The sequence below is a fragment of the Perca flavescens genome, chromosome 9 (genome assembly GCF_004354835.1).
Source record: "Perca flavescens isolate YP-PL-M2 chromosome 9, PFLA_1.0, whole genome shotgun sequence".
NCBI lineage: Eukaryota > Metazoa > Chordata > Actinopteri > Perciformes > Percidae > Perca > Perca flavescens.
The window spans coordinates 24,613,716-24,639,138 of NC_041339.1; the positions used below are offsets into that span (position 1 = coordinate 24,613,716).

At 40.3% G+C, this 25,423-nt stretch overlaps 2 protein-coding genes across 2 annotated transcripts; one reads left to right on the top strand and one right to left on the bottom strand.

The window, feature by feature from the left end:
- The first annotated feature begins 2,188 nt into the window (after positions 1-2,188).
- On the top strand, positions 2,189-10,831 carry slc35e1 (solute carrier family 35 member E1). Its single transcript, XM_028586926.1, has 6 exons — positions 2,189-2,516; positions 5,568-5,638; positions 7,964-8,101; positions 9,131-9,256; positions 9,380-9,625; positions 10,302-10,831. The coding sequence occupies exons 1-6, from the start codon at positions 2,189-2,191 to the stop codon at positions 10,512-10,514; spliced, it is 1,122 nt and encodes a 373-aa protein (XP_028442727.1). The 3' UTR covers positions 10,515-10,831.
- A 6,310-nt stretch (positions 10,832-17,141) lies between these two features.
- LOC114561152 (prostaglandin E2 receptor EP4 subtype) lies at positions 17,142-23,556 on the bottom strand. Its single transcript, XM_028586924.1, has 3 exons — positions 23,361-23,556; positions 21,548-22,606; positions 17,142-17,937 (listed from the first exon to the last, which is right to left on the bottom strand). Exons 2-3 carry the CDS (start codon positions 22,505-22,507, stop codon positions 17,611-17,613), a joined length of 1,287 nt encoding a protein of 428 aa, XP_028442725.1. The 5' UTR covers positions 22,508-22,606; positions 23,361-23,556; the 3' UTR covers positions 17,142-17,610.
- Between the last annotated feature and the right edge of the window lie 1,867 nt (positions 23,557-25,423).

The window sequence follows — 25,423 nt, forward strand, 5'->3', positions numbered from 1 at the left end:
GTAGGATTACTGGAACCATTCACCTGCAGGATCTGTGCTAGGCTAAGCTAATGCTAGAGCCGTCAGACAGCGTTACAGCACGCACGGAGATGAGAAGGGTATGTATGGACTTGTCTAACTCTGGGGGTTACGGTGAATAAGCTAAAGTCCCAATAAGTCGGCGTGTTCCTTTAAGTCTACCATCGACGGTTACCATTTAATGGATTATACTCCAATTGTCAATTGAGAAATTGCATTGTATTTTTACTTCCGGAACCCGCTGTGGGCGGGACTGTTGAGCTCTATTGAATGGTAGAAGCTTGATCTAGCTGTTTGCGGTTTTGCGGTTACGGTAAACGTTTCAATGGTAACAGCGAGTTGGACCAATCAGTAGTAGTGTAGTTTTTCTCCCTGAAGGCCGGGACACATCAGGCCGATTATCGGCCGTGGGACAGTCTGGCGAGGTCAGTGACTCAAATCTGTTTGGTGTGTCCCGTGCCGTCGTCCGTCTGGGGGGCTGTCGGCGTTCATTTTGGCCAACCTGACATGTTCGGTCGGCGGCAGGGCCGTCGGGACTTACCTGGAAATGACGAGCGGAATGAGGTGACTACAGTCTCTCAAAATCTGATGAAAATCTTTTAAACTGACCTTTGTTGAGCTGAAATTTAGAGATGTTCCGGTATCGGCTCCGATACTGCCTTAAACGCTGGTATTGGTATCGGGAAGTACTGGAGTTTATGCACCGATCCGATACCACGTAATAAAGCCCTAAAGAAAATCTACGTTAAAGTAGTTTATTTAGGTTCTTTTTCCGTTATAACTGACTGTCAAACTGGAAAATAAAAGAAAGTTCTGTGTTTGTTCATGTTTCACAAAGAGTTTAACCTGAGCCAGACCGACAGCAAAGATAGAAATAATATCACATCCATACAGGGATAGTAGTATACAGCTGTTAAAACATAATAAAATATATGACACACTGGTATCGGATCGGTACTCGGTATCGGCCGATACGCAAGTTCAGGTATTGGAATTGGTATCGGGACGCAAAAAATGGTATCGGGCCATCTCTAGCTGAAATGAAGACAGATTCAGCAACTGCACGGCCTATTTCTCGCTTAAAATGTTTTCAGATACACGTTTCAGTGAACTATTTTAGTACAATATGAGATTGTATTCTGAACGGCCGCCATGACAGTCCAGGTCTGAATATCTGGAGAAAACGAACCCATGTGACCTGTTCGTCCAATCAGCTGCCGATTTTCATTTCTTGGGCAACATTACAGATTAGCGCCACCTGCTGTTATGGAGGCGTATTACGTCTCGTCTCGGGTTTTCTGTCAACGGTCGGCCGTCGGCTATATGTGTCTACACCATAAGATCGTGAATAAAACTGTTTTTCTTAATACAAGTTTGATTTCATAGTACCTCTAGCTTTTACAGGAACAGAAATTTTCGTTACACAACCTCATAGCTCGTGGTCAGTCTGCCTCGGATGGTTAGACTTTATGGCTAATAATCAAATCCTTAGGGAGAAAATCAATGGGATTTTTTCTTCCGCAACCACACTGTTGCACTATTAACTTATAATAAAAAATGATAGTTGCAGCCATAAATGCAGTCTTTAAGGGTGTTCCTAAAGTATGAGAATTTCATAAATTCTGTTTTAAGGTCAGGGCTTATGTGACTGGACTGGACTCTAAAAGTGTTCAATGTCCATTTTGGGTCATTCACACTGATGCTTGGGATGAAAATGCCATTATGAAATAATTGATTAGGAAATTGTGTGAATACAATTTCATGGTTTTATGTTTTGTCTATTCATTAGTTAATTCACAATGTGTTTTTATTTGTTTCATTTTGAAAACTTTGGGTTTCCATACTTATTGGGGATTTTCATGTTCAGGGAATGGGACATAATCTTTTCATGCACTTTTTGCTGTGGTGAGCCAAGTGGCTTTTTTATTTTTTATTTCGATTACTATTTAAAATGGTAGATTTTAGATTTTGAAATTCAAACTCAAAATCTACCATTTTACATGCAGCTAGATGTTCCATTTTATAAACGCATGTCCGTGGATTTCTTTTACTTTGAAACCTGTGCGTTTCCTTCATTGTTGGCAGTCTGAAGCTTGAGCAGTGCTTCCCTCCCCTGATGCACCCAGAAATTAACCACCGGTGACTCGTCGTCGTCACTCCGCAGTGGAAGATGGCTGCGGCGGACCGGCCCCCTGTTAGGGAAGGAGTACGGATAGTTTTTCTGTGTGTGTGCTGGTACACGGTCAGTTCGGGGGGCAACATCGTCAACAAAATCATCCTCAATGGATTCCCGTACCCGGTCACAGTCTCTCTGTTTCATATTATTTCTATCGTCGTCTTCCTCCCACCGTTGTTGCGGGCATGGGGAGTCCCTAGAACAGAACTGCCGAGCAGGTATTACCGGTGGTACATCCTGCCTTTAGCTTTCGGAAAATACTTTGCGTCTGTGTCGGCACACTTCAGCATATGGAAAGTACCCGTTTCATATGCGCACACCGGTGAGTACAGCGGATTTAAATTAATTTGGATAATAACGCGAGGCCACCTGGCTAACTTGATGATGTGTCTACTCTGTACCATATTGATTATTTCCCAGGATGGCGAAGGCATGTCCTGCCCTACTCCTCCTCTGATTGGCTTACCTCGACATTCTTACCCTATCCCACTCATTTTACCTAAAACCAAACCAAGCCAACCAGAGCAGGCAACGAGTACTAGCCAATTAAAGGGAGAATAGGGCGGGTCAAGCCTTCGCCATCATAGGAACAAAATCGGCGTACCGTCAGCTGATGTTAGCTTCGTGGCTAACGCTGGACTACTCGGCGACACCGACATGTAACTAGCTTGTGGGCCCCTGGTTAGTGTGGCGTCCCGGTGGTCGGTAACAGACAGGCTTTCACTGGCATAATTAACTTTACATGGGTCCTGTTAACTTAAAATCGGTCAGCTTTAGTCCCCCTTTTAAAATAACCAGCTAACGTTTACTGGCTGCTGTTAGCTAGCTAGCCAACTTAATTAAGGCTAATATACCACGTCAGGAGGAGGCTCTATTACTGAACCTGTTCTGTATTGCAGTGTGCTTCTCTAACTTTTGATCTCAAATTTTTGAAATAAAATCTCAACTACTCCTTTCTCCTAAGAAACCCAATGTGAAATGGTATTCGGTTACCTGCTGTGGAATTCAACTGACTACCTGTGTTATAAGAGCAGCAGCTTAAATGGGTACACTCAGTTTCTACTTTCTTAGGTACACCTAGCTAAAACTGATTCAGTCTTTAATACATCTTAACCTTTATTAAGGTTGTTATGTTCAGTATAGGGTTTAGAGAGAGCTCCATTTAACTGTATGGTCTTTTTTTGAGGCTACAGTTTATGGTGAAATGTTTCTAAACTTTTGTCCTCCCTATTTCTATATCAATATCTGTATACTTAATATAAGAAACATCTCTCAATATAATACAATACAGTTAAACAGCACCACAACTTACAGCCACCAAAGTTACCATAAGGTTTAACCAACTCAAACCACTTCAACTGAACAGCCTTCATTAGACTGCTTTACCTAATAAAGTGACATCTGACTCTATAGTAAAACTTGTGAATAAAACAGTCCAAACTTCTAGTAATCTCTCTCACCTTGAAATAGATGTAAGTAAACTTTATATCAAACCGGTTTAAACCACTTCAAAGATTCCTGGTGGTGTTAGAACCAGGTTTAGGAACTGGAAGGATTTATTGCAGGGCTGTTGTTTAAACTGTGCTAGTTTTAGTTAGGTGTACCTAAATAAACTGTCAAAAGAGTGTTTAGTGAAAGCTGTAAAAAATCAAGTACGGTAAGTAAACTTGAAATGGCACCTCTGCACACCACTTTTGGTGTGCATTTGGGTGGCTTTGTCTGTCAGTGATTTTCCATCAACACTCTTAACTGGTTTTACCATCTAAAACGACAAAAGTAGTAGGGCTGTGCTTGATTGAAGAAATTCTTAGTCGACTAACACTCATTCAATTGTATCGACTAATCGATTAGTTGATTTAATCGACAGATCTGTAAATCTGAGTTTCTCTGCAAAGAGTCATGCAAAAGCACCACTTTAATTCTTGTGTTTACCAGAGATGTGCCCGTACGTGTCTTGGAAATAAGTCATTCAGCATGAAAAAAGCATAAAACATGACTAATTGACTAAAGAAATCTAAGTTGACTAAGACCAAAACGACAGATTAGTCGACTAATCGACTAAAAGGGAGCAGCCCTAAAAAGTAGATACATTCAATCAGTTTCCACTAGTACCTTGACAGTGAAAATGTGCACTCAGTTGTCGGTCAATACAGTAAATACAAACGTCTGCAATAAATCCTTCCCTTGAACTGTATTGCGTTACAGTGAGAAGTGTTTCCCATACACTGCTCCATTTAATGCAATAAAGTTGAACAGCACAACAAGCTAGCTTCAGCCTCCAAAAAGATCATGATCCCCTCATATTTAGTGCATTAGTTTTAGCTAGCTGAGTGTATAGTAAAATGTATGCATAAACTAGTCCTCCTAACTTCTGATAGTTTGTCCTAACTTCAACTAGAAGTAGACTTCAAAGTAAACTTCTACGCCTGTTTTGACATCCTAAACTAATTCAAAGAACCATGGTGGACCTTGCATGGACACAATTTTAGAGTCAATAAAATCTCTCTCTAAAGTTTTGAAGTTGCTTTGCTTTAATAGTTAGCTTCTGTCCATGTGGATGGTAGTTTTCAACGGTGCTGAATCTAGTTTTGATTGATTCTGAAAATATGTGTTATGTTTGTTTTTTCTGTAATTTTAGTACCTTTTTATATTATCAGGGTGCCACCCCTCTTGAGTAGGGCTGGGTATCATTCAAAACCTTTCGATACCTATACCGTGACTTTGATACCGGTTCCTAAACGATACTTGGATACTAGTTTTATTTATATTACAACATTATGGCCCAAATCTTTGTATTTATTTTACAGCTCCATTCTACATGAGCCCGTCTCGGTGTAATGTAGAGTTTTTCCTGCGTGTCTCTGCAACCTTTAACGTTAGACAATCACAGACATGATTAGAGCTTGGTAGAAGCATGCTGCATGCTTATTAGCTCACGGACTCTGATGAGATACTCCTTAGGTATTGAAATTGGATATTGAATGAAGAGGCATTTTTCGATACTCAATACTTTCACGGCATTTATAGGCTTTATTCGGTCAGTGCCTGAAAAGTATTGAATTTGGTACCCAGCCCTACTCTTGAGTGAAACTCTCATTGTTGGTAACACACACCAGGATAAACCTGATAGTATGCCAGTCAGCGACTCAGTGACACAATTCAATAGAGGTGTGTTTGACATAGGCTTTGGCTCTGACGTAGGAGTATTTTATAGTCTTCAAACTTATTCAATCTTATACTTTCTACCTGCTGCTGTTGAATGGCATTACATGTTTGTCAAGGAAACAGACTTTTTTATACTTTCTGAGATTGTTGTACTTTTCAAGCTGACATTGTCTTTTTTTTTTTTTCTTTTTTTTTTTCCCTCTCACAGTCAAAGCTACAATGCCAATATGGGTTGTGCTGTTATCAAGAATTATCATGAAGGAGAAGCAAACCACGAAGGTGAGTAGGTTTCGACACAGCAAACATGGCACAAGGCCCGCTCTGTTTTAGCCCGTTTCTCCATGTTTGAGACTAAGCAGTGGTGATGTGGCACAGTACTGCGCCTGTACTGCATCTCCTATTACGGCCATCTGCAGGGGCTTTTGTCCCTGAAGTTGATCAGATTTTCTGTGGAAGGGGGGAGACAATCTTTTTGGGGACAAATCACCTGTAATGTCTTTTTTTTATTTTTTATATATAATCCCATGAGCATAGGGAAACACTCGGGACTTTAACTAGATGGACTGTAGAATTAGTCCCGGAGTGTATCTAACTGCAAGTGTTATGTCAGTTTCAATTGACTGATGAATTGAATAATCGACTAATCGTTTCAGCTCTACAATTATTGCCCAGCCATAAACACCTAGGCTCATCATGGCGTGTGTGCGCTGTAAATTTAACTAAAATACAAAATTAGATGTGACAAAGTCTAAATGGGTACCAACACATAGATATTATACAAAACGCCATAGATCGCTTAAGGAAATCCGGTGTTATTGGGAACCATTAAAAGGAGAAACTATGATTCATGTTCTGCATGCGCAGCTGCTGTGTTCAGTTGTCAAACTGTTTAGTTGACTATTAGTAGTGTGCTCTGTGGAGCTGTATTATATACGACAAATCAGATCTCAATGAAAAAAGATAAAGAACCTCAACATCTGCCTCTACTCGATTGATTGCTTCTTGATTAAGGCAAAGTTCACAACGTTTGACATCTTTGGAATACAGCTTAATTTTCCATCCAGAAGGTGGAACATTTTACAGTCTAGGTTTGCTAAATGTGAAATAAGGAGACCTGAGTCTCACATCAGCTTGTCATGTTTACCTTACAGTCGACAGTTCAGTATACAGACAGGCTGGTTCCACAGCCAGGGAACATAGGTGTTGATGACGCGTTACTGTGTGCATAGAGATCTTTTTTTGAGGAGCAGCTGGCTGCACTGTGCTACCCGTATAACAAAAACAAGCATCATAAAAGTAGACTTTATGCTGGAGCAGTTGTATTGGATTGCATTACTTTGCACAAGTGTACCTAATAAAATGGACACTGTAAATCTTCCAAAGGCTGAGTACATATGACTAAACAGTGCCTTCATCAAATGCGTTTGTATAGTTTCCAACTTTTCCTTTTGAGTGCAGAAAGCCTTCAGGACGAATTTTCAAAATAAGTCGTGAAATGGGACAGAAATGTAGGCCTCTGCCAAAATAGATAAGGCCTTTCAGGGTTACAAAAAAAACAGCCAGCCACGTTAGAATAGTGTGCTTGTGTTAAAAGTACTTATATTGGCTGTATCAGTATGTTCAGTGTGTTAGCAGAAGATTCATGTGTTGTTTAACAAGTTATTACCTGGAACTGCTCTGCTTTATCTAGTAGTGCATCCTGTTGAAAAGTTTGAATCATCAACAAACACATTAAGAGATCTGGCTTAAAGGCACAGTCTACAGTTTTGATGTAGAGACAATTTCTGGCTAATACAATTTCCCATTCTACTTCTAAGTTCTTCATTATTGTTGCTTGTTTTGCTGTATTTCTTTTTTTGCATGTATCAGACTTACTTGGACAGTAAAACAGAGGGCAGTTGGATCTTTTGAGGGCAGTGAACTGAATCATCCCATTAGTAGTGTAGTGCAGTGTTTTCTCTGTTTCACTCTGTGTGGTTAGTTTGAGGGGTAGGAGAGTGGGCGAGTGCACAAGTGGGTTTCATAACAACTGCATGTCTCTTATCATTTTTCATGATCCAACATTTTCAACATGCAAATAACTCTGGCTGTAGATGTTTCTGATAGTTTCAGTCCATGAGGTGTTGTCCCCAAGTGTGTGGTCTCAGATAGAAGGGTTAGTATGTCCAGCTGCAGCCTCTAAGGCTGGGAAAAATGTCTCATCATCTTAACATGTTTTTTTTTTTTTTTTTTTTTTTTAACAGGCTTCGAGGAATGTTGGAAATGTCACCGTACACTCTTTACTTATTAGCCTATTAAAGTTACAGTAAAAATTATGTTTTATTATTTTTTAAATGATCAGTGTTGAGATAATCGCCAAACAAATATTAGGTGGCAACAGGCCACTCATATTTATAGGGATGCAACTAAAAATAATTTTCATTCTCTGTTTATCTGCAGATGATTTTCTTTAATCATTTTTTTTATCTATAAAATTGTATTGGAGTTAATTGGGAAACACTCCCTGATGAAACTTCAGTAGTTTATATCCAGTACAGTAAAGTGGTGTTTGTCTTGGTTTCTGCGGACTTCTAACTTTTTTCCTCTGTGTGGTCCCTGTCGTAGGTGTATGTATCGCTCATCCCCATCATTGGAGGAGTGCTGCTGGCCACAGCAACTGAGCTGTCCTTTGATGTTTCAGGACTAATCAGTGCTCTGGCTGCCACGCTGTGCTTCTCTCTGCAGAACATCTTCTCCAAAAAGGTGGGTGTGGGGGTGTTGGAAAAATCAGAAGGGTCATATGGATTTCACAAGTGACCACTAACTGTAATTCCTTTTTTAAAGTGCTCAAATTAGGCTAATTTTCAGGTCCATCGTATTTAGAGGTTGTACCAGAATAGGTTCGTGTGGTTTAATTTTCAGAAAACACCATATATTTGTTGCATTGCACATTGCTGCAGCTCCTCTTTTCACCCTGTGTGTTTAGCTCTCTGTTTTAGCTACAGAGTGAGGCATCTCACTTCTGTTCCATCTTTGTTGGGAGTCGCACATACGCAGTACCTAGGTCAGCACTGCTAGCTAGTCAGTTGCAGAGCATGAGGGCGTGTCACGCTAGCAGCTAGGCGAGCATTATAACGTGTGTTACAAAGTTACTCACGTTTGTCTCTGAAGTAAAGGCTGGACTACAATAGAGCTGTTTGGAGCAGTTGGTGAACAGTGTTTTCTGTTGGAGATGGTAAATTCCTTTGAGGTGGACTTTGGGCTTTTTCACTTTGTAAACCTAATGTGCACAAAAAGATATATAACACAATAAAGGAAAAGGGAAAAGCCAAAAAGCATAATATGAGCACTTTATTGTGGCATATAAGACGAGCAAGATGCTAGTCACCGTGGCATGTCTAATATTGCCATATATGCAAGCTTCGGGCAGTGGGTAATTAGAAAATTTGACTTGGGTGTTAATAAGGTCAGTTAGCGTGGTTTAGATACCATTCTAAAGTTTCACTGTCGTATACAGTATCACAAGATGATTTTTAAGAATAATGCTTAAGAGGGACAGAAGGGAGAATCTAACCTCTAAATGCTGAAATGAGGTGGTCACTGCTACACCGTCTCCTGCCATGAGAGGTTTGCTGTACTTACCCTTGCACAAATCTTTTTTATGACTCTGTTAAAATTCAGTGTTCCAATGAACATATTCTCTGGATAACATCAAAGGGAAATAGCGGGAATAAATATTTCCTCTGCCTTTTCTTAATTGACCCCACCCCTCCCCTTTTCTTTTTTGTAAAGGTGTTGCGCGACACAAAGATCCACCACTTGAGGCTTCTCAACATCCTGGGCTTTAATGCTGTTCTCTTCATGCTGCCCACCTGGGTTCTGGTGGACCTCTCTGTGTTTCTTGTTAACGGAGACCTGGTGAGTATCGGTAACGGCTATTTCATGACATTTGCACCACCTTGTTGTGGGCGGTAGAGTTCAGCAGCATCTGGCTTGTTTTAGGACTCTGAACGTAGACTGACCATACTGCTTTCCTCACAGTCGGAGATCTCAGGATGGTCAGGTACCTTCGTCCTCCTGCTCATCAGTGGCTTTTGCAACTTTGCTCAGAATGTCATCGCCTTTAGTGTACTGAACATCGTCAGCCCGCTCAGCTACGCCGTCGCCAATGCCACCAAGAGGATCATGGTCATTAGCATCTCACTGCTAATGCTGCGCAACCCGGTCACCCTCACAAACGTCATGGGTATGATGACGGCCATAGTCGGGGTCTTCCTTTACAACAAGGTGAGTGACGCCGACCACTGGGATGGAGGAAGGGAGTAAGAGAGGGAAAGATGGAGAAGTTTAAGGAACAATGAATCTTCTGTTGTTCCTTTTAATTGAAAACTCTACACCAGTGCTGATGTACATATGACAAGCTAATATCAGCAGACAGTAGTCCAATTTATGGAAGTTATTATGCAGTTTACAATTATTCTTTTATTTTTTTTTAATGCTGCCTTGGCCTTATTTTGTAGTTAAAAATAAAAAAAAGTTTGCATAATAATGCATTTCTTTCCATAGCAACCAGCCGTCACTATTCCTAAACTGAACTGCTTGTGGCACTCTACCTAAAATCAGCTTTCCATATCTGTCACTGTCCGTCCAACTTTGCCATTGACTTAAATGTAAATAGTTAAGAACATTAACATGTGACCCACCGAAACTATTTAGGATCCTTGGGCAGCTACAGTGCGGTGTTTGGTGTTTTAAACCCCCAACACGTCTTCCAGGCAGCGCTGCCTGGAAGGCACTAGGATTAGGCAATGGTTAGGTGCCTTGAAGTCGACGGTCGCAGGGCTGCCTTGAAGTCGACGTTGGGGGCTTAAAACACCATTGATCCCACAGTGCAGTGGCAGGGAACCAACTCCAAAAACATCTAGGCATTCAAAATCTATTTGCCCTTCTCTTCTGCCAACAGGCCAAGTATGACGCTAACAAGGAGAAGAAGCTGCTGCCAAGCGCCAAGCAGGACCTGATGTCCTTTGAAAACCCAGCGCTGGAGAATATCCAGGCCAACGGGTCATTGCCTTTCTCCCACGGGTCAGAGCAACATCACAACTGGAACAACGTGCTGACCGACCACTTCCAGTACAGCCGGCAGGCCTACACGAAAAACCAGTACGTGGTGTAAAGGAGGAGTCTGTCCTTGAGACGGGTGGCTGTCATAGACATTACTGTGTGTAGCCACCCTCCCAGCAGCGGGGGACAGCCCCGCTCCAAACACGAGACTGAAGGCAAGTGCTGTTTGTTCTGGATAGGAAGAATGAGATGGCCAGTGGCATGACTTCTCCCACGCTCCTCCCTGTTTAAACTTCACTTTCTGACAGCATCGCTGTATGTCATTGTTTATTTATTAGTTTGGTACCGACTGTATGGAATGGTCTGAGAGAAAAACAAAACTTAAAGCAACACCAAAGCACTTTTCCTCTTCGGTCCCCCTACAGGTTGGAAGCGGAATTGTCCATTACCGTTCTCATTCGAACTACAGATCCGCTACCCGATCTGGCAAACTTGCATAGTGCGGTTATAGCCGATAGAGGGCCGCAAATCGAATGCAGAAGTGCCGTTCACACTGTTACGAGTTGATGAACCACTGAAGCAATTTAGGAAACATTATTTTAAGGTACAAAATAATCTTTGGTGTTGCTTTAAATCACACGTTTAATACATTTTGGTGTCAGATTCAACCATGTTATCCAGACACAGAAATGGGCCACAGCAGGTGGACACGTAAAAGGTAGTCGATGAATGATTTGCACCTTTATTGTCTGGAAAATGTCTGCGTTTTGTTTTCACAACCAGCCATAATTTGTTTTTTTTGGGTTATTTTGTTCACTTTCAGAGGAAAGGATGTCAGCTGTAATTATTTAATGTGAACGCTAAATTGCACCGAAACAACAGTCATGTTACAAACCAACAAATCTCAGTGGAAGGCATTAACATTTTGGTTTTAGGCATTGCATATGTATGGTTATAATTTTTCTTCATGAGGCACCTTTTAAGGATGTGAGTAGAAACAATCAGTTGAAATTGTTGTCCTCGGTGAATAAAACGTGTTCCTGCTGGGGACTTGTTTGTAGATGGTGGAGGATTTTAGGTGACGGCTCCCTAAGAAAAGTTGGGAAATTTGTGTTTTTGTAGCTTTGGTCTGATGGTAGGAAAACTTGATCGGACTTTCACTTGGTGTTTTTCACCATGATAGCGGCATGGCAATGTCAGAAATGACCAGAAATTCATGGTCCCCAGAGGATGAATTCCCATGATTTTGGTGATCTCCTGACTTTTAGTCCGGATATTAATTCCCCCCCATCAGGATACACTAATCAGATTTGGTGATCCTCTGACTTTGTATCTAGCAGCATCTTTAGGTCAAAATTTGAATTTGTTCAATATTTTTGTTTATGACTAAACTCCTGCAAATCTAATGGCAAACCAGTCTCAGCTTTTCTTTATGTTTAGAGCTAATTAGCAGATGTTAGCATACTAGCATGTTATACTTGGTGCACATGGTAAAAGTTACACCTAATAAACATCAGCATGTAAGCATAGTCATTGTGAGCATGTTAGCATGGTAACAGTAGCATATAGACTGCACTCACTTTCCAGCGTGGTTCAAAATTACAAGTGCCTGATGAAGAAAAATGCCCAAATTTCAACAAAAAGGAATCCATTCATTGTGTCTGCAAGAAACTGATGCTCTTAAACTTGTTGCACACACAGATCAGTAAAAAGATCAGTCCCACTTGTTGTCAGCAAGTGTTTTTAACTGCCACTATCAAAGTACTTTCCAATATACACACACACACACACACACACACACACACACACACACACACACACACACACACACACACACACACACACACACAGCCTCTGTGTCTTTGATCGAAAATTAACTTTCAGAGTGAGACCAGTTCTGTCACCCAGAACAGTCAATGACCTCCCACAGATCTGTCCCTTTTTCCCCAAGATAACAAATAACAATTCATTAATAACAAGTTCACAGTTTGTTAATCGTGGAGCATTAATGTACAAAGTTAAAATTAGATTTAGCAAACCAAAGCATCCTTTCAGTATGCATACTGTAAGGATGCTCATGTTCCATCTTTCTTCGGTAGTCTAAACCAGTAAAATGTAATAGAGATGTTAAAATTCATAATTTTGTTTGTCATAGTTTGGAGGCGAAGAATCTCTTTAAAATTATGCATTTTTTTAAAAAATTGATTATTGGTATTTATTGATCTGCGAAGCTTCTCAGGCAGTGAGATTTTCTCTCCTGTCAGGCTCTTTTTTTCAGCCTGAACCAAAGCTGCTCATCATGTTTTTCTTTTTTTTTTTTAAACAGAGGCCCAGTTCCAGTTTGCACATCATGAAACAACTACATGTGTTATACAGACTGTGACTGTCTGTCAAGTGACTTTGAAGTGTTTTAATTTAAAGCATTGTTGAAACATTGGTGTCAGACGGTCACTGGACGGATTCAAAATGAGACGTGCATGAAATCACAGGTTTGGTTTGTGCAATTAAAGATTCAACTGTAATTTCAGGTGGACAAGATGTTTGATTATCATTAATTACACTGGCTGCAAAACTGTTAATCATTTATTAATGAAAGGTCTTTTCTTTTTTTTTAACCGCTTGAATCAAACTATTTATTCCTGTAAACATCAGTTACTTGCTTTTCTCCTTGCAGGATCTCTGATGCACACAGACCATCTTACTGCAGCTATTTTTATTTGGTAATTCAAATGTCTCAGCATCTGAAATTAACGTTGTATTTCTTAATAATTTTGTGGGGACAACGCACGTTAATTGAATTTTTGTAAAAGTGCCAGTTGTAGCCTGTGGGCTTGTTTTTTTTCCAGCTGTAGTGCCTGGTAGATGTGGGTAAGGGGATAGTGTGGTTATATTCTAATTGTTTTTTTTTTTTTTTTTTGTTTTTTAAACACTGTCAGGGTATTTAGTCTGGAGGAAAAAGAGCTCTGTGGGGTTACTGCGCTCTAGGCTTCCCAGAGACAAACTAGTATCAATAATAGTCTTTTTGTTTTTATAGAGAACCAGCTGTTAGTGCTAAGATAGTTTGTAGGATCTTGGGAACCCGTAGCTGCTCTGTTTTTTTCCAGCAGGGAAGGAATCACCGCCTGTTTTTAAAGAAAGATATAAAGTTGGCACGGATTGACCAGAAAACACCTGTATGTTGTCATGTAGTGAGTTTCAACAGGGGATAATTACAACCTTATTCAAATGTTGTTTTTTTTTTTTTTTTTTTTAAGACTGCTGCCGTAGTTGTTTGTGTGTTTGACTATTGTACACTTTGAGGCTGTACTTTGTGGTGTTGGACTGTGTTTAAATTGAAACCTACTCTAAGCAGGAGTATCAGAAACTAACCACCACACCATAAACCGGAGCCTCAAAAACAACAAAGGAGTCGAATTAAAACCTCTGAGATCTCTGGTGTCTGCATCGATTACAATTTTACATTTCAGAAAGGTAGCATTTATCTATTTGGATGTCAACACTTTATTACCAACATTTTCTATATTAACATTGAATTAAATGACTGACTAAAATGATCAAAATGTTGCTCATAAAGACAAAACGGCCGAGAATTAACAGCCCTCTCTGCAGCTCTGTGGATGGCCCTATGGTTGTTGGGTTTTACAGCTGCACTGATCTTGTGTCGTAAAATGTAAATGCTCTCAACTCCTGCAAGCAGCCATTTAAAGCACCTGTGATGAACTCCGCTTATATGCTACCTTCCCAACACCAAACAGCAGACAGATTTACCGAGTGGCGGCAGAACAAAGTGCCAGATATGTATACGTAGTCGGTGAAGACTAAAGCAGAGCTTTAAGAAGAGTGGCTATCGTTCTTCAGACGGCCAGACACCTGTAGATGCTTATTTCACTAACATCTTCCTGGTGTCTACCACTGTTCTATGAAGAAGCAGATGTCTGAAAATGCTACTTTGAGTACCAGTTGAGATGGATTACTAAACACTACGCAATCATGACTATAACTCTAAATCATGTATATTTAAAGAACTTCTTTCAAACCGCTTTGTTCTTGAAATGTTGTCTACAACAGGTGGATCCTTGATACATTAAAGCAACACCAAAGCACGTTTCCTCTTCAGGAAACAGGTTGGAAGCGGAATTGTCCATTACCGTTCTCATTCGAACTACAGATCCGCTACCCGATCTGGCAAACTTGCGTAGTGCGGCCGCAAAGCGACTGCAGAAGCGCCGTTCACCCTGTTAGGAGTTGATGAACCACTGAAAAGATTTAGGAAATTTTTACAAAAGAATCTTTGGTGTTGCTTTAAAAAGCTGATAGTTATCTCTTGTTTAAACCATTTTTTGGATATCTGCTCCTTTTTAGATGTCACAAATGTTTTTTTTTTTTTTAAGAGTCAATTGAAATTAGCTGGTAATTGACATATTTCAATACAAAAAGCCTTTTACTGGCTAACCTAAAAAGTATACTTTGTCTGCATATCAGATTGGTGCAATACATTACATCAGGTAAAATGTGACATACTGTGCACCCCTACATGATTAGATAAACTTTTAACGTGATGATCAGAGTAAAATACTTTCATTGTGAGGGGAGAGTAAATCAAAAACAATCTAAATGTATGAACAGCTGAGAAATGTGATAATTATATGTTAAACAGCAGTGTGACGTTGACGGACAACATCCAAACAAAACTATTCATCAAAAAAGTAACGCAATCCCTTCCTATTTCAAGAATGCACTATTTACATCTCAACTTGCAGAAAGCAACAATACAACTCAGATTTGACCATTTTAAATCTTGCTGCAGTTAATGGTTTTTGATTTTTTTCATGTTTTTTCTTCCTCAATTTGCCAAACGCAGTTTGCAATAAGTATAACCTTTTTGATGTTGATGCACCACAGGATGGGGGCATTGTTTGCAGGTGGGCAAGATGTAAACTTTCATAAATTATGAGTTTCTTTATGATTTTGTTCTGTTTCATGCTGGCTGTTTCTGTACAGTAAACTGGGAGAACACTGTTCATTTGAATGTTGGCTCTCTTCTGTAAAGCTTTTAACTGGGATGTACATTTTAATGAATGGGAAAAGAGGAGCTTACTTTGTAAAACTAATTATTTTTGTGCATCTTTCATGGATCTCGAGGCAGACTTTTTACTTAACCGATGTTGATAGATTTTTATTTATGGTGTCAAGGTACAAAAATGTTGTACAGAGGTGCAGCTTTGCACAGTCTTGTCTGCTTATGTTTAGTAAATTATCTTTTTAAATGTTGGGGAGGAATAAATGCATTATGGAATTCTGAACATATTAAATGTTATTAAAATGTATTTATATTTTATGCTTTTTATTACCCTTTAATTGCAGGAAATGTTCAACAAAAAAAAAAAAAAAAATGTGCTCTCCTCTGCCTGGCATCAAGGAACCGAAGCCTTATGTTCCAGTTTAAACTGGTTCATCTCAAGTTAAAACATCTGTACATCACTGTAACAACTGGTCAGGGCATGTAACACGTGGAGGCAAATGTCTTCACCCAGGGTATAACCTTAATTAATTGACGGTGGTTTGTCTTAAGACCAGATGTTTTTCTCAATAGCTGAAGGAGGCAAAACCAGTGCTCAAAGTGAATAATGCACTTACTGTATATTCATCAGACTACTTCTTGTTTTTCTGCCCCCTACTGGCAAAAAATAATTGACCGTAGCATCAATTTAAGTTTAATTTAAGAATCCTTGAGCAGTGAGTCATATCAAAATTAACGTGAGCACTTTTTCAAGATTTGCAAAGGATGTCATGCAAACTTGATTCCGTTTGTTTTACACGTTAAAGGGAGTACATCATGTATCGCCTTTTCGTTCTAGTCTTTTATCAAGAGAAGCTGTCAGTGACGTGCATCTGTGCTTGAACTGTTCAGGGAAAGAAAGACATCTGCAAAAGGTCCTGGGTTTGGGGGACATTTTGAAGACCATCCTGGATAAAAAGTCCTGCAGATGGAGCTCAGTAACCATCCTGTAGTTACCAGTATGTTGCCCCCCTCCCTGCATGGCCGAAACTCCCTGAACAGCATTCTTACCAGTGTACATGTACAGGTAAGTTCAGCAGCGATATGGTTAAAGTCTAATGATACAAGACTAAAAAAACTAGTCGATGGCCAACTGAAACTCTGTGATTGACTGCTTACATGCTTTTTTTTTTTTTTTTTTTTTTTACGTTTTTCAATAAAAAAACAGAACCTGATCTAAAAAAAACTGAAGGCCGCTGACCCCATGTGCTCCGGAAAAAAGGTAGGCCTATAGCATTGTCCAGTAAGATAATCGGCATACAGCAGCTCTCTCTAACAAAGATATGCGACAGACAAATTTTGCAGAAGGCACGGTCAATCTTGTAAAACTCTGACCATTCACTCTTGGAGGAATTCATTCCAATTCCCTCTGGGCGGAGATTTTGGATCCCTAGAGCAAAAACAACCCGGTAAAAAATTTCTTTTGTTCCTCGTGCAAGTAAAGCTGTAAACTTGCCCACCTCTTGAATGTTTTTATTAGTGTCACTTAGGCCTTCTCAGTGACAATGAAATCACTTTTCCAGACAATCTCAAGGGATTTCATTTGACACTGTCCACTTTTTAAGTGTTGAAATTGTTCTCAATCAATCTGTTGGTTGTGTGCTGCGAGGATGTTTTGAGGTTTTGTGCCTTGTTTTGTTGTTTTTTGTACCAAACCGTGAAGACAAAAGACACCAAGGCTCAAGCTATAGGATCTTTAATACAAACATGAATCAGAAGCATTTAGTCAGTGCTTCATCAAGCTCATATCAGTCTTTCAAATGTCTCTCCTCATGCAAAACTAACTTCTTAGAGGTTCCCCATGGACATTGCTGTAACTGAGCGAGGAGGTCTGAATACGGCACAAAATAAAGGCTTGGTCATGTCTTATTGTTACACTTCGGTAATAAAATAAAAGTTAGTTTTTCCTCATCTGTCCCATGTCAATGCAGGAGACATCTACATAGATGCTGGGCAGCTGTCAACTTTTATTTCATAAATAATCCTACAGGAGCCCTGAGGGTCCTGTCCAGCTGTGGGCCCACACAGAGAGGTCACAGTCTTTTCATGCCAATGACATCAGCTCCGAGACAAAGTCCCTGCATCGAGCTGCTTGCAGCCTGAGAGAGCAGCAAACATTCACAGATGTCGAACACATCTTCAGTCTGTTTTAAGTCTGGCTCTCTGTGTTGTACGCAGTGAATTTGACGGTGGCAGGCAGCTGAGTAATAATGTTTGTGTTGCACATCAGCTGGGTGAACACGTGGCTGTCCCTCATGAGATCAGGATAAAACGAATCCCTTTGTGTTGAAGGAGATGAACCTCTGCTAGTGCTGCTACCTTGCCTGGATAGACTTAGTAACCGCCGAAACAGAGACCTCCTGAGGAGGATGTAGATCCAGGGGTCGAGGATGGGGTTGACAGAAGCTATTCGGATGGCAGCCAGGTCAGCTTTGGGGTCATTTTTCAGCATGAAACAGTTGGCAAACACACGGACCTTAAAGAGAAAAACAAGTTACCATAGCTCAGATATTCATACTGTAAATAAGAGTTAATAAATCCTGTAATGTCTGCAAATATATACTGGAATAGGTTCTTTTTTCATATTTGTCAGGTTTCCCAGCTCAAATCAAGGTTATCATTCCTTAATTTCTTATAAAACAATTAGAACTAAATGGACCCTATGATGAAATGTAGACCACATCACTGGTTCCCAACCTGTTTGGCTTATGTGCTCTTAAGACAAAGCAATTTCTACATGTGACCCTTTGTATAGGTTTAATATGTCTATGAATTGTGGGCAGTTGAAATATTTGGATTTTCCTTTCTCAAATTGTTTAATTTTACTACTTTTTGGAGGTCTGAAATTGGAAAACTAGTATTTAACAGGGAAATGATTTTTTAGTTACTTTACTTGAGTTTTTCTATGTAATGCTACTATGTCACTTCATTTATCTGGCAGATGTAGTTACTAGTTACTCTGCAGATTAAGATTTTACCTACAAAACATGTAATCATTTTACACAAAAATACCTGGGTTGCATCCTAGAAAACAACTTGGATGGCAGGAATATGGGCAATAAGGTTTTGAGTAAAGTCACGGGGCTCACAAGTTTTTAGCCAGAAATTCTAAATTTTTAGAACGGTCAACAATGATTATCTTAGCTAATGCCTTAATTTTAAATCACTTTGAATTTGCATGAACCTCCTAGTTGGAAGGCCTAACAAATAGACTCAAAGGGAGGCTGCAAACAGCACAGAATAAATTAATAAGAGTAATTCTAAATTTGGGCCATAGGTCTCACATAGGTAGTTCACAATTTGTTGAGCTCAACTGGCTCCCTGTGGAGTCTCGTGTTACTATGTTAAGACTGACCATGATTCAGAAAATATTGTTTGGTAGTTTCCCAATTTTTTTGTCGTGTCTTATAACTAAGGTAAAGGACACACACAATATTAATACTCGTGGCAGCATATCTGACCTGTGTCCTTATAAATTTAAGACAGTGTTAGAGAAAGGAACATTTGCCTATATGGGGGCAGTTCAGTGGAACAAGTTAGATCGTCATATTAAAGTCATTTCCAGTCTGAACTCTTTTTTAAAAAAAAGAGTATCAAGGTCTGGTTACTAGAGAGGGTTGCGGAATAGATTAAAGGGCAAGTTACTATTTTTATTTATTTAAAGGTCCAATATGTAATATTTGTACTGTAATAAATCCAAAAATGACACCAGTGCCTCATCAGATATTTAGGAAACATGTTAAAGTGAAATACTATCTTTTCTGACAACAATGCTAATGTCAGTATTTTTTCTTTTTGAAATTTACATTCCGTGACGGAATTTATGTTTATGTTTTGATCTGTGTGTTGTTATCAACGGCGCAGTTTGACAGGCAGGCCGGGTTGCCAGATATACCTGTAAAAACGTAATAACCCAGCGCGCTACAGCTGTAACGGTAGTACAGCCATGAAAGCAGCAAACAAACTAACAGGATCAACGGAGATAGATTCTACATGACATAAAAAAAGAAAACAGCATGTTTCTAACAGTTGCGTGACCAGAGACGTAACAACCCCCTGGTAAATATTGGAGATGTATTTGAAAGATGGAGACAGCTTAGAGCCCAAAAGGACGCAGAGTTGGCTTATTTTCTCCTGAACAGGTAAGCATTAGCTTCAGGCTAATTTATCACAGCTACTAGGGATGGGCATTTTTTGTCATTTCAACATTTGTGTACTCACATTGAATTATATAGCTAGAGTACCCGAGTTGGTTACTCGCAAAAACAATTGAGACATAGCCAGTAAAGTCATCCCGACTGGTCCTGGCTAATGCCGCCATGCTAACCCTGCTAACTGCTAGCTAACGTTACCGGGAGGACCAGGCAAGCAGCCCATGGCTGTTTACAAAGTGTAGTTCAGCGGCTGCAGCCGACAACGGTTTTAAGCCACGAGAGGGGGGCTGTAAATCAGAAAGAGAGGACTGTGAGTTTGCAGTGTGTTTAGTGATTGTTGCCGTAATTCTAAGCCAATGAAGTGTGTTCCGTCGGCAAGGTAGTGGTATTTTTAGCGTTTTGTATTGTAATTCTAAGCCGAGGAAGTGTGCCTGACTGGCGTGTGGAGAAGGACAGTGAGGTTGTTGTGTTTTTAGCGGTTCATACTGTAATTTTAAGCCGAAAAAGTGTGTCTGTTGGTTACAGAGCTCCGCGTGAGCACGGGCTTTTATGACTGTCAATATAGCCAGCATCTACCGTTAGCTACTCGGCTGTGCTGTGGAGTAATGTCTGGCTATGTGAGAAAAGCGTCTAGCAACATTGTTGTGAATGCTGCGGTCTCAGCCTGGCAACCCCCGTGAACTTTGAGTCTGAGCAGGAGGGGGCGGGGGAGACAACTCTCCAGTATTTTCAATTGGTAGTGCAGTAACTATTTTAACCGCTAGCTGCCAGTATTACATACAATATTACATATTGCACCTTTAAGAAAAATGTTTTTATGTTATGTCATTGATTATCTTGTCTTGTCCTGATGTGTGTTGAGGACCACAATGGAAATAAGTCTTGGACTTTATTGTGTTTTTATGCTCGATTGTATTTGATGTCCTTTTATCATGTGTGAGGCACTCTCATACAATTAAATAAATCAAATCAAATCAAACAATATGATGCATCAGATTAATATCCAGGATACAATGGTGACCTTTAAACATTAAAATGCTGATTACACAACAATGCATCAGTAATAATACTCCAACAGTCAACCTTTTATATTTTAGTATAGGCTACATTTTTACTGTAAGTCCACATGTTTTAAGAGTTTTACTTGTCTAGTAGTTTTAGTAGTTACAGTTACAGTTTTACAAAGCAAAGGATCTGAATTCTCCTTCCATCACTAATTCATGTATCATAATGTCAAGACACCTAAGACAACAGTTAAACCAGCCTTTAACATTAGTTACATTTTCTAGATGGAACAAATTGAAGCTTGTCCTCAAGTTGTGCTGCTCCATGCATAGGAGATTGTATGCAACATCAAGAATCCTACAGTGGCCGAGACGGTTCAACACAAACACAAAAGAGTGTGAGCGTTTCAGAAAGAGAGGTAACTTTATAGATATAACAGTTGTGTTGTAGATTTTGTGTTTGCGTTGTAGCTTTTGCGTTTGCGTTGTGGCTTTTGCATTTGCGTTGTGGCTTTTGCGTTTGTGTTGTGGCATTTGTGTTTGTGTTGTAGCTTTTGTATTTGTGTTGTGGCTTTTGTATTTGTGTTGTAGCTTTTGTATTTGTGTTGTGGCTTTTGTATTTATGTTGTGGCTTTTGTATTTGTGTTGTAGCTTTTGTGTTTGTGTTGTAGATTTTGTGTTTGCGTTGTAGCTGTTGTGTTTGCGTTGTAGCTTTTGCGTTTGTGTTGTCGCTTTTGCGTTTTTGTTGTGGCTTTTGCGTTTTTGTTGTGGCTTTTGCGTTTGTGTTGTCGCTTTTGTGTTTGCGTTGTAGCTTTTGCGTTTGCGTTGTGGCTTTTGCGTTTGTGTTGTGGCTTTTGTATTTGTGTTGAACCATCTCGACCACCGTAAGAACCAATTACTGGCTAATTACAATCCCACACTGACTCACCACCAACGGGGCTGAACAGGCCAGAACCACCGCGGAGGTCGTCACCAACACCGCGATCATCTGCGTCTCTGCAGCCGAGGACAGAGCCCTCCACCTGTCTCGGACGCTGGATCTGGTGACGGTCCGCCGCACGGTCCTCTGGCGCATCAGCAGCAGAGCTCCGCACACCGCCAGGTTCAGCACGATGGTGCCCAGGATGAGCAGCAGGCTGACGGCACCGTACAGGACGGAGTAAGCGGCGGCCAAAGGCTTGTTGTTGTGTTGGGTCCACCAGTCGATGAAGCACCAGGTGCCGGACTTTTGCAGCTTGCTCACCGACATGCCCATCATCGGGAGGCAGCAGAAGAAGATGTGACTGATGTAAATAAAGAAAAGGAACTTTTGCGCAAAGCGTCGGTCCACTCCCCACCGCTGGTAGGTGTACGGGCAGCATATAGCCAGGTACCGCTCTGCTGCCATGGCGCATATGATGCTCAGTCCTGTTAAACCGAAGAACAGCAACAAAAAAGAGTGAAACTCGCAGACATGGTGGTCCTTCAGCACATTGGGGTCCAGGTAGTTGGCTATGGTGAGCGGACTGGCCAGGCAGGTGCCCAGCAGGTCCGTCACCGCCAGACCGCACACCAGCGTGTAGAAAGCTGAAGATTTCCTCTCCTGTATTGACACTGAAAGGACGATTATTGCAATCAAATTCCCAATGGCGCCTCCAGCAAACATAAAAATGGGTAAAGCGATTGCTGTCTCGACGCTGGTCGTTTGTGAATTCTGAACCAGTGTGTCGTTCATGGAAACAGATCCGTGCGTCAAGTTCGGGCTCTCCATTGCCAAATACACCCATAGGCCGGTGTGTGTTAGCGATATTCCCTTTGGTCTGTTGTGGATTTGAGAGTGCATTTCCTTTTTAACGCCCTGGAACAGAAGATAAGGATTCAGCAGGGGTAGTTTCTCTGGTAGTTTCATCCCCTCTGCTTTCCAGTAATCCAGATGCAATTCACCAGATGTCGTACTGAGACAGTCAGGAGCCTGACGGGGTGGATGGATGTGATGGGATGGGATGCTCTGAGCGATAGACAAACAGGAACAGAGGTTATGTTTGTTTTTTCTTCAATCGCTGCAGATGAGGCATGATTTGCAGATGTTGGCGTCATCACAGCCCTGCGTAATATTTGTGGCAGCCTGTCAGGAAGTTAACTTGACTGGCTGGTGAGTAAATATAAAAGCGATGATGTACAGAGACAGAAGAGGCTTCAGCAGACTTTTCTCACGCAGTTAGACATGAGTCATATTCAGTGTTGGGCAAGTTTCTTCCAAAATGTAATACATTAGGTCTATATATAGATTACTAGTTACTGTCATTTGAGAGTAATTAGTTATATTACAATATTACCGTCTCTGAATTGTAATGCTTTACACTAATTTTGCTTTACTTTTGAGTTACTTTCACTTGGCAGGTAGTTTGTGAATTTCACCACTGGATCAATAAAGTCTCATCTTTATCCACTTTAATACATCATAGATTATTCGTAATATTTTGTATAATTAATATGAATATACAAACTAACTAAAGCTATGTAACACGTACAGTAGGCAAGTAGGAGAAAATGAAAATACTCCATTAAAAGTACCTTACAGTTGTATTAAAGTACGGCATAGTTAGGCCTACTTTCCACCGTTGATAAAATGCAATGGTATTTACATGTAGCAAGCCTAAACATTAATTCCCGACATGTTTCTATCTGTCAGCAGCTCGGACACACTGCTGTCCGCGCTGACGTACCGTCACCTGTTTTTGGGACACAAATGTTGTCCTTACCGTCTCTGGTTCTGGCTCTGATCACGGGAACAGTGACGGGACAGCTCGCTTCAACGGCGTAATAGGCCTAACTCCTGAAAATAATGTCCATCTCGCAAATGTCTCTGCAGTCAACTCAACCATCGAATACAGCAACAGGAAATAATACTCAGGGCTTTTTTTCTTCTTTTTTTTTTTACCTGTGAAGAAATGTTTCACGGTGTTGGTGAATTCTTAAATAAAAACACCACTAAATAAGTTTATAATTGGAAGATATGAATCAAATCCAGAACTGAAGTCTTGAAACTCTCAGAGTTTTTTTTTTTCTTGTGAAGATTGTTCCATCTTAAACTTGACTGCTGAATCACGTCAACTGAGTCAGAGTGATTTCTGAAAAAGCAAGGCTCATATTTCCTATGAAGTATTTCCTAATTCATTCCAGTGCCTTCGAGAATGTGGGAAAGTGGGAAGGTGTCAACAGTGTCAACACTCACACCCCACATACCGTAATAAAACCAGTTAAAACAGCCTACAAATCCATAACAAATGAGTTACAGACTTGCATCGTTCCTCATCATTTTAGACATTTTTTTGTGAAATGTGAAATGTCAATGATGAAGTTTGAAGTTTTTTTTTTGTCTTCAACAGTGGTAGAAACTATCTGAAAAAGAATATTTATAAAAAGCTTTATAACTTGACCAAAGGTTTGGCTGCAGAATATTGAATTAAACACATAACATATACACATACATATATGGTTGGAAAAATGACCATCCAACCAATCAGGCCTGGTATTTACATTCATTCATAATGAAGGAAGGGAAAGATGGAAGAATACAGAGATGACCCTTCAGGACCAGCTTTGTCCCAAACAGAGATGACTGTAAATGGTTGTGAGGAACAACAGAAGGCTGATGAACGGCGAGAACACACACAGGACGTCAGTGCACTTAGCTTGCTCCGACTCTCCAGCCATCGCACATTAATTACAGCGTGACTTATGTTTACAGTGAGGGGCAGCAACCAGGGTCTCTGTCTGCAGCCAACCTTAAAAGTCAAAACACAACACCTCTCTGGGAGTTCAACCACAGCTGCTCATCTCTGCTGCAGACAAAAGGGAGCTGGCAGATTCTAAAAACAACAAACCACTTAAGTATTGCCAAGGCTTGGAAACTACAACACCCACTGGAATGTCCTGCAGTTCGCAGTGAATCATGGGATGTACTAGCCGTCCCTGCACGGTTTATAGTGTTCTTAAATGTCCTAAAGGTAATTCATTTATTGCAAATGCATTTAATAGTTATTATATGTCCGTGGTTACTGGAGCTTAAAGTGTACTTGTTAGTGTATGACTAAGCTACAACACAGAACATGTCACAAAATACCTTAACTTACCTCTACACTCATCTTGAAACATGATTCAGCACTTAAAGTCACACACAAATGGGAAAAGCCTTTTTGCCCACTATTCCTAAAACAACAAGTGCTAAAACATTGACATTTTTATTAGATCAGACTTCATATATTGTAACAAATTGCATTTACTTCCTGTTGAATACTGAATAGTTATTGGTTGCTTCAGCAGCTCTAAATACAGGTGTTAATGTAACCAAATATGCACTGAGGATGGGATCCATTGCTCAAGACAACAAGTAATTATTTTCATTGTCGTTTACGCTCCAAAATGTCAAGACATAGCCCAGAGCCTAAGGCAAGGCAAGGCAAGGCAAGGCAGCTTTATTTGTATAGCACATTTCAGCAACAGGGCAATTCAAAGTGCTTTACATAAAACATTAAAGAGCAGTTAAAAACGATAAAAAAAAAATAAAAACGATTAAAAAAATTAAAAACAGATAAAAGACGAGAATACAATTTACAGTGCAGTATAACAACAAGTTAACCGAGTCCAACTCGGGCCTCCCAGAGGACTTATGTTTTCTGTTGCAACTCAGGTTCCAAACCTGGCCTCCCAGACGACTTAATTTAGCCAGTCCAACTCAAGCCTCCCAGAGGACTTATACTTTAACTCTTTTTCTGTTGCAACACAGGTTCCAAACCTGGCCTCCCAGAGGACTTATAAATTA

Excerpts from the sequence above, each read along its gene's own strand:
- slc35e1 (XM_028586926.1), top strand. The coding sequence starts at position 2,189 with ATGGCTGCGGCGGACCGGCCCCCTGTTAGGGAAGGAGTACGGATAGTT. Across the intron at positions 8,102-9,130 it reads AGAACATCTTCTCCAAAAAG|GTGTTGCGCGACACAAAGAT; the intron begins GTGGGTGTGGGG and ends TTTTTTGTAAAG. Across the intron at positions 9,626-10,301 it reads GGGTCTTCCTTTACAACAAG|GCCAAGTATGACGCTAACAA; the intron begins GTGAGTGACGCC and ends TTCTGCCAACAG.
- LOC114561152 (XM_028586924.1), bottom strand. The coding sequence starts at position 22,507 with ATGAAACTACCAGAGAAACTACCCCTGCTGAATCCTTATCTTCTGTTC. Across the intron at positions 17,938-21,547 it reads CCTGTTCAGCCCCGTTGGTG|GTCCGTGTGTTTGCCAACTG; the intron begins GTGAGTCAGTGT and ends TTTCTCTTTAAG.